The sequence below is a fragment of the Lycium ferocissimum genome, chromosome 12, assembly GCF_029784015.1.
Source record: "Lycium ferocissimum isolate CSIRO_LF1 chromosome 12, AGI_CSIRO_Lferr_CH_V1, whole genome shotgun sequence".
Lineage (NCBI taxonomy): Eukaryota > Viridiplantae > Streptophyta > Magnoliopsida > Solanales > Solanaceae > Lycium > Lycium ferocissimum.
In genome coordinates, this window is record NC_081353.1 from 40,591,789 (window position 1) to 40,600,438 (window position 8,650).

At 34.8% G+C, this 8,650-nt stretch overlaps 1 protein-coding gene across 1 annotated transcript; it reads right to left on the reverse strand.

The window, feature by feature from the left end:
• Positions 1 to 768: 768 nt before the first annotated feature.
• LOC132040556 (putative HVA22-like protein g) lies at positions 769 to 4,885 on the reverse strand. Its single transcript, XM_059431206.1, has 7 exons — positions 4,721 to 4,885; positions 2,843 to 2,883; positions 2,642 to 2,740; positions 2,499 to 2,555; positions 2,350 to 2,413; positions 2,050 to 2,253; positions 769 to 1,550 (listed from the first exon to the last, which is right to left on the reverse strand). The coding sequence occupies exons 2-7, from the start codon at positions 2,872 to 2,874 to the stop codon at positions 1,134 to 1,136; spliced, it is 873 nt and encodes a 290-aa protein (XP_059287189.1). The 5' UTR covers positions 2,875 to 2,883; positions 4,721 to 4,885; the 3' UTR covers positions 769 to 1,133.
• Between the last annotated feature and the right edge of the window lie 3,765 nt (positions 4,886 to 8,650).

Consider the following 8,650-nt stretch of genomic DNA (forward strand, 5'->3'; position numbering starts at 1 on the left):
GTGTAAAACTGTGAACATGGATGCTCGTAGTTAAATATTCTTGAAGTTTACTAGCATGAATAATATTTTCCTCAGGATATTAAGTTTAAGTTTATTCAATCAACAGATCAAAAGGGTTGGCCGTTGGGTACAGTTTCATGCAGGAAAGTCCATTGTCCATGTACATGAATGGCCCTTCTCTATTTAACGCTGTTTATGGCGAAACTAACCGTCTTCATATATGCTCAAACCCCTTCTCTGTTTTGGGAGTAAAACAAAATGATATATGCTAAATATACATAGGAGAAAACCAAATATCTCCGCATAAACTTTAAGTATGATGAAGGATTCGGTTTGTTCGGAAATAAGTTTTAAGACGCTGGAGATTCGTATCATTTCGATATTTGATCAAACTGATTATTGAAAAGCAAAGTAGGATTTGCCGAGTTTCAAAGGTGAGGGAGGTCAAAAAAGGAGTTTAACCGTTCCACGGAGTCAATGACTTTGAAGGGCCATTACTGAGTCTAGCAACCGAAACCGAGCAAAAAAGTCACATCTGAGCTAATTATGGCTAACAAATCCGCTTATTTTCTCAAACATAGAAAAGAGGAAGAGATTACTAAATATAAGATGGATCGATTCCTAGAAAGCATCAGCTTTGACTTGTGTGGTACAAATCTCCATCCCATATTTCTATGTAATTTTTCTGGTCTGGCTCATGAATATAGATGGCTACATAGTGAAGGCCTAGTATAACGAAAACATATTTTTCAAGTAAAATATATTCAGTTACTCTCTAAGAAGCTCAAAGTTTCATTGGTTCAAGGTCATTGTCAGAGTAAGAACAGCTAAATGGTAGTTCCCCACAAAATGAACTATGAATTAACATCTCAAATCACTAAGCACCTTACAAGTACTTAAATTTGGATTTTTGATAGTCCATCATGAAAGGTAATTGTGTCCGTTGGCCCTCCTCACTCAACCCCCTCATTTCTCAATCCATGCTAAAAAAATCATGGACAACTTCAGTAATGAATGAAAGAAGATATGAAATGTACATTGAGCTCAACATTCTATAATCCATCCTTTTACCCCACCATCTAAACAGACGCTTCAAACTAACATGCATAAGCACCGGATTGCAACAAGCTAAGTCAAGGACTGGGTGCAGCCCGTGTCCTCCTTGATCTGGCACGTGTTACTCGAACTGGTTCCTCCATGACTGTATCAACGGGAGGTTTTGCACTTTGATTGTCTAATGAAGGCACTCGATCAATCTGCATCACTTGAGTTTCGCTTGAACTCGAAGAAGCTTTGGTGGTTTGAGTGAGGGCTTCAGTTGGAGTTGTTTTTTGTGCATTTAAGGAGGAAGCAGCAGCAGCAGGGGCAGCCACTGGAGGCGGTTGTGAAGCTCTCACCTTTTTTGTTGTGTCTGCTTCATTTTCACTTGAAGATTCAGTAGAAGCAGGAGATGCTTGTTTTTCAGTCTGTACCTTTGCTGCTGGGGCAACTGGTCTGCGTTTTGGTGGTGTTACTGTGTGTTGGCGACCTTTACTGTTTTGCTTTTGCGGCTGCAATTTCAAGAAAAACGCTCATAATTGACCCTCTGAAACAACAACAACAACATACCAAGTGTAACCCCAAACTCCAGTAACACAGTTGTGGAGAGAAGATTGTAGGTGGGAGGGGGTTCATGATGGATAGGAAACAAAATACATGCAATAACATAGACAAACCAATTTCTGCTGAAATTCTAATTCTTAAATTCCCATCTCTCTAAGTATGAATGAGTCCGTAACAGCACTCATTAGCCACAATCTCGTAAAAATAGCCCCAAAAAATGGAACAACTCGTATATATGACTAGCACATAAATGCTATTTAGAAAAAAAAGATCTCAGGTGTGTGAAGCTACTAAAACCATATTATTGTATAACTGGAGAAGCAAATTTATGCTCCTGATGAAATAAGATTTCAGATGTCGAGCAGCTAACACCATTATGGTAAATAGTATGACTCAAAGAACATAATTGAGATAGGAAGATCAACTCCAAAACACATTGATGAAAACCTGAGTTGGGCGAGGAGTTGACTGAGAAGCAACAAATTGCAATATATCAAAAATCCTAGTCTGCACATAGCTAGCAGCATTCTGCCAATACAGAAATGCCATATCTCCAGCTCTTGTCCTCAACTCCAACAAATTACGATCAATCTCAGGTTCATGCTTTAAAACTACCGGTTTAAAGAAGGAATCATAGACATATGTTGTTCCCTGCAATAATTTTATGAGAAAACGAAACAATTAGAAAAAGACGCTACCAGAACTAACCAAAAAAAAAAAATATTCAAACACGAGTATGCGGAGTACCTTAGTTTTGGGGCACCACAAATATATGATGAATGCCAACTTAGCTTCACTATACATAGGAACCCTTCAAAACAAAACAAAAGTGTTAACACTAGATGGGGATTTAACACTGAAGTTTATATGGACAGCCGAATTTTTTGTATGATTACCATGAAACAAAAGCATCACCAAACCTTTCACAAACTGTCAATAGAGCAACTAAGATCCTGAAAAATAGGAGGAATGACGAAGTTACAGCCAAGATTCACAAGAAGATACTTTAAAGACCGAAAGAGAAAATGCTGCAATATACCAATACTGGCACCAAAAGCGAAGTTCCTGAATATCAGGTTTATTCATTTCTACAGTCTTAAAACACTCATAAGCAGGATAAGCATAACCAAAAACCATCCTGCGCGAGGAAAAGGAATGATCATGATTAGGGATGTTCATCAATCGAAAAAACTAGGACTACCAGTGTTAAATATTTATAATGGGACATTTTCAAACTTACACAAGCCCTCTGGTGAGAAAAGATCCAATCATCTTGAATCCCTGTGACAGGAAAAAAGCCAGTACATGTTAAGCAAGCTCTCACACTGATAGCATACAGAGTTCAACACACAGGGATTGAATTTTACGAGGACAAATCAGTTTAAACATAGTGGCCATTTGGTCATGAATATTTTTTACTTTTTTCCGGAGTTGAATTCCAGAAATCGTGTTTGGCCATAAAATTCCTGAGTTCAACTTGAAGTTGAATTCCGGAATTTGAAAAACACCAAAAAGTTGTTTTCACATTTTTGCACTCCCAAATCACTCACAAAAATTAAAAAAAACAACTCCAATTTGTATTCATGGCCAAATACAACTCTAGTTTCCAAATACCATTTTTCACTTTGAAAACAAAAAAACTACTTTTTTCAAATACTCACAATTTTCATGGCCAAACGGGAATATTACAAAGAAAAAGGAATACAGGAAGTGCCAAGAATACCATTACTTTTGGGCCTTTAATTTCTGTGCCAGAAGCAATGGAGTAACAACCACAATAACAATGCCTCAATCACAAACTATTTGGGTTGGCTACACATATCCCCTATGTCTATTCCGCTCTATTTGGGGCCCAACGTTCCAATACTAACATTCAATAAAATTGCTTTTAGTTTCCACTTCATTATTTATAGGCACAAATTTGCATTTTAATCCATTCAAGGATTATACAAATCCTCTACTTAGCTTATCAGCCCCAAATAAGGAAAAAGGACAACACTGAGGCCTAAAAATAAAGAACAAAGCTATACAGCAAACACAGGAAAGCAAACATCCAATAATATATCGCTTTTTTTTTTTTTTTTTTTTTTTGATGACATGGGAACCCGCGGCCTACCGCCGGGTGCGCGCGGGATAAACTCAGTTCCTATGCAATAGCTCGCAAACGACACAGAGAGGTAACGCACTAGGCAAGTGACCCGTGCGACGAGCTCGACCCGTAAGGCAAATCCCTGTCATCGTGGCGAGGGGTTTCGAACCTGAGACCTCCATTATGAAAGCCCCATGCTCAACCAACTGAGCCACCCTTGCGGGTAATAATATATCGCTTTTGATTGAGCTAAAGACGATAGTATGCCACAACTTAGTCGAGAATCACATCAAAACAAACATATAGGAGCCAGTCAAGCAAGCATTTAAGGGGTTGTTTTGGTAGCTAGTTAGGAGGCAAGTTATTCATGCATAAAATTAATACGCTGTTTGATTTGCAATTTAAAAACACGCATAACTAATACATTTATAAGTTATGAGAGAATCTATGTACCCCTCTGTCCCAATTTATGTGATAAACTTTCCTTTTTAGTCTGTCCCAAAAAGAATGATACATTTCTATATATCTAGAAATAATATCACTTAAAACTTCCCCTTTTACCCTTAATGAAATGATTTACAGCTACACAAATATCTACGGCATGTTTATACCATAAATTTCAAAAGTCTTCCTTTCTTTGTTAAACTCCGTGCCCAGTCAAACTAAGACACTTAAATTGAGACTGATGGAGTATTATTTTATGCAGGACAAAAGGAGCACATGAATAACTATATATATATATTACTAATACCTGCATAACTCTAACCAACTACCAAACGACCCCTTAGTAGTCTAGAATCACATTCAAGCAAGCATTTACTAATTCAAACATGCAAACTGCCTTGCATTGCATCACTCATTTCATTAATTCAAATTTTGTACACAAGAAATAACCGTATCTATTGTTAATGAATCAAATAAAGAATTGATATGAATAAAAAAATAAAATGTGTACAACACAAGTAATAGTTAGTTACTCCGTTAATAAACGGTGAGAATGTAGTTTAACGGAGTGTTTGTACAAGTTACCGGAACCGGCGAACCGTTGGGGTGTTGTTGGGGGGGGGGGAGGATTTTGAAATTTTATGTATCTAATTCCATGATACCATTTTTAAATTAGCTTATAGTGGGGTTTTGTATTTTGATTTGAGTTGGAGGGGAGATTAGTTGTGTGAGGGTCTATGGTGATGGAGTGGGTATCTTCATCATAACCACACAAAATTTTGGTAGGAAGGAAAATATATGTTTTCCAACTCTTTCGGGGTGGTTTGGTATGCGGACTAAATTATCTCGGGATTATAATCTAAGGACTAATTTATCCCATTCGGGAGATGAGATAAAATAATCTCAAGGTTAATAAGACAAGCCGGGATATCTCATCCTTAAGATTGTGCTTCATTTTATATTCTGTTTGGTAGAAGGTATAAATTTATAACTTCTACCAAATATGGTACAAAATTAGTGTTGGGATATCTCAGCTTATATATACTATTTTTCATTTTTGTTTAATGTTTGATTGTTCAAAGTGCTTTAAAAAAATATTATATCTAGAAAAATAAGTTTCTTACAAATCAATTAAATGAGTTTATGGTAAAAGTTGAAAAAATAAGTTTCATAAGTGAAGTTTCATGCTGATTGTCTTTCTTTCCCATACCCACCGGTCAGCCCCCACCCACGTTCCTCCGCCCATCTCCTATAACTATACCCTACCCCCAACTCAACGCTCATAGTGTTTGTCTAAATTATATATAAATGTTATTGAAATAATATTTTTATTTACTTACCAAGTACCATAAAATAAGTAAAAATTACTCTCTCTGTCACAATTTATGTGATACGCTTTTCTTTTTAGTCTGTCCCAAAAAGAATGTTACATTTCTATATTTAGAAACATTTTAAATTTTAAATTCTCCTTTTACTCTTAATGAAATGATTTACAGCCACACAAATATCTAAGGCTTGTTTTAGACCATAAATTTCAAAAGTCTTCATTTCTTTTTTAAAATTGTGTCTAGTCAAATGGTGTCACATATATTGGGACGGAAGAAGTATTAATTTTTTAGGAAAATAATCTATTTATGCCAAACACGCCTTAGAATTGCATTGTGTTTATGGCTTTAAGTGGAAGACAAGATTTCATTTGGTACCTTATCCACTATGAACAACTTATTTGGAGAAATGTTAGCGTCAATCTTAGATACTACCAAGTCTTTACCAAACATGTATATTAGGCTAATGAACTTGTATGAAATTGGTTGGGGATGCATTTTGGCAATTCTTTTTTGGATAATTGTTTAAATTGTCAGTGTATACAGCTTTGATCCTACGTATATTAACTGTATTTTCTAACTTAGGTTTTAAAATGGATAAGTATATGAAGAGCAAAGAATATTATTTAACCCTCCCAAAAGTAAAAACAAGAAGTAAAAGGTATTGAAAAGAAAAGATTCTTTCTTAGATTGCTTCCTTAATAATTACTTGTACTATATTCAGTTGTTCACCATGACAAAAGCATCAAAAGTTATGTGCATATGCCTAATGTCCTTAATACTAGACTTTATTGCTTTTCTCCACTCCTTTCATTAACGTCTATTTCAACCACACTTTTATAACTATTTGCTACGTATTTAAATATACCGTCCCAGATAATTTGGATTTTCACCATGTATACATATTAAAGGGAGAAACTTTCAGACATTCTCTATCAAGAATTATACAATCCTTAGGGGCCAAAATTGAGAGCTCTGATCAGGAGCGAAGCTAGTCTTCAGGATATAGGTTTGAAAAAATTCAGTAACTTGATTCAAATTAACAATGTATATTTGTTTAATAGATTTAATAAATATGTGCACAATTAAATTTAGAACTTATTTACTAGCACTTGAGACCGTTGTTTAGAAATCATAAAGTAAAGTTTAAATTCTGAATTAGTTTATGTTTCTAATTAAAAATGGAGGAATTACATCCATATACTTGGTGACGTTCTTGTCCCTCTTCTATATATCACTTTAGTAGTTTCTTTTCTATATTTTTAGTTTAAAATCGTCTATTTGTTTTGGCAAACAAATCAACCGTGATTTTCAGCTAACTAAGATAATGAGGTGTAGTCAAACTAGCTTGTTAAAATATTAAAACTCATTTGAGATTCACTTGAAGATACAGCATGCTGGATATATACTTGGATTCAATGATCATTAGAATGAATAATACTTGGGCTAATTTGGATTCTAAAAGGAACATTTTAATTATAAGAAAGGGAAAAAAAGACTAGTTTGAAAAATAAAAATAAAAGGTTCTTATCACTGGATTGGGAAATCACATGATCTGGTTTTGTGTCGTTGTCACTTGTCAGTGATCTAATCCATTTTTGTTCATTCAGTTGTAAGTTGTAACCAGCCACTAACCTTTAATTTTATTTTATTTTGGTTCACTAACCTTTCATTAGGCTTAACTCTGAAGTAAGAGCCCTTTGAAGAAACTCTGAAGCAAAAGAGAGAGAGAGTAAATTACTATGTAAACTTGTAATAAGTCAGTAATATATGAAAACAATTATTATATGATGAAAATTCTACACAAGAAATAACAACTTTAAATGGAAGTCCTTTTGCATGTGGATACACTATGGAAAAGATGGTGAAAAGGCAAAGGCCCAGAAAAGAAGGATGAGCCTGAGCTTAATTGGTTTTAGCAAAGCCTTGGATACCAACCAATGCATAAAGATTATAGTAAAGTGATACATATTTGTTCATCCTTAATTAGAAGTTATGGTTCGAGTTTTGGATATGAGGTTGTTTTAATTAAGAAGTTAAGCCGTATGTAGGGATTTCTCGATACGGATCCGAATTTATTTGAGTTCAATACGAATAAAAAATATCAGGTAGACAAAAAAAAAAAAAGACTTTGGAAACCACATTTTCGAGACTTAGTCTTAAAAGGGAACGATCCAAAATTAGGCCACGAGCATGAATGAGACCATGAAATTAACGAAATGAATCATCATAGAGTACAGAGAAATGTAATTGCTCGAGGAGGACCAATGCCGTGGACATACTGCCACATGCCTTCGAATGATGTTAGCACATTTGCCATTTCTGACTCGAATAATTAAAAAAATATGTAGGTTAAGATTTTTTATACATACGAATAGATATTAGGATAAGCCATAAAAGCACATTTGAATTATCGTGTAATTATCAGTTATACACCTAAATTATGTGGAGGTTCTATAACTCTTCTGGACTTATTTTTTTTTTCATATTTGTTATCCCTTTCCGTAATGACCAGATTGATAAAGAAAACTCGTTAAAACTGAACTTGTGCATGCATGCGCTTATATAGGACAAAAAAAAAAGGTCTTATATCCATTATTTCATTTTATGCCCTTAAACCCAAGATAACCAGGACCACCATTCATCTCTTAACCTCTTAGTTCTTTCATAATTATGAGACCAAACTCTCCTCTTTTACTTTCTTTTATGAATCAACATTACCCATTTGTGTACTCAAGTTAATTCTTCATTTGTAATTGTAATTATCCCGTCGAAACTTAAAGAGATCCAAGGATTATTCGGTGTTACATAACTGAGTACTCACCTAATTTGAAAGGAATAGAGAGTTGGAATTTATAATAAAATAATCTTACCTTTCCAAACCAACAAAACCAACATCATTGAAAACTTTGAGCTTCAACGCTCATCGTCAATGACAAACGAGAGGGGAAGGGTTTTCTTTCTATTAAAATGTTATTAGCTTCTGAATAAGACTCTTACGTGACAAATATATTTGGAATGTATGGGGTTTAAGTTGGTTGATACACACTCCTATAACGTGCATTAATTACCTTTCAGCCCAAGTCATTACTGAGCCGAGTAAAAAATACAAAAAAAATTAAGTCCAGGGTTTATAGGACCCCGCATAGTTCAAGTGTGTAACTAATCATTTCACTATAGTTTAAGTGTG

Coding starts and splice junctions, on each gene's coding strand:
- LOC132040556 (XM_059431206.1), bottom strand. CDS start 2,874: ATGATTGGATCTTTTCTCACCAGAGGGCTTGT. Junction 2,556..2,641: donor CGCTTTTGGTGCCAGTATTG/GTATATTGCAGC, acceptor CCTATTTTTCAG/GATCTTAGTTGCTCTATTGA. Junction 2,414..2,498: donor GGTGATGCTTTTGTTTCATG/GTAATCATACAA, acceptor TTTGTTTTGAAG/GGTTCCTATGTATAGTGAAG.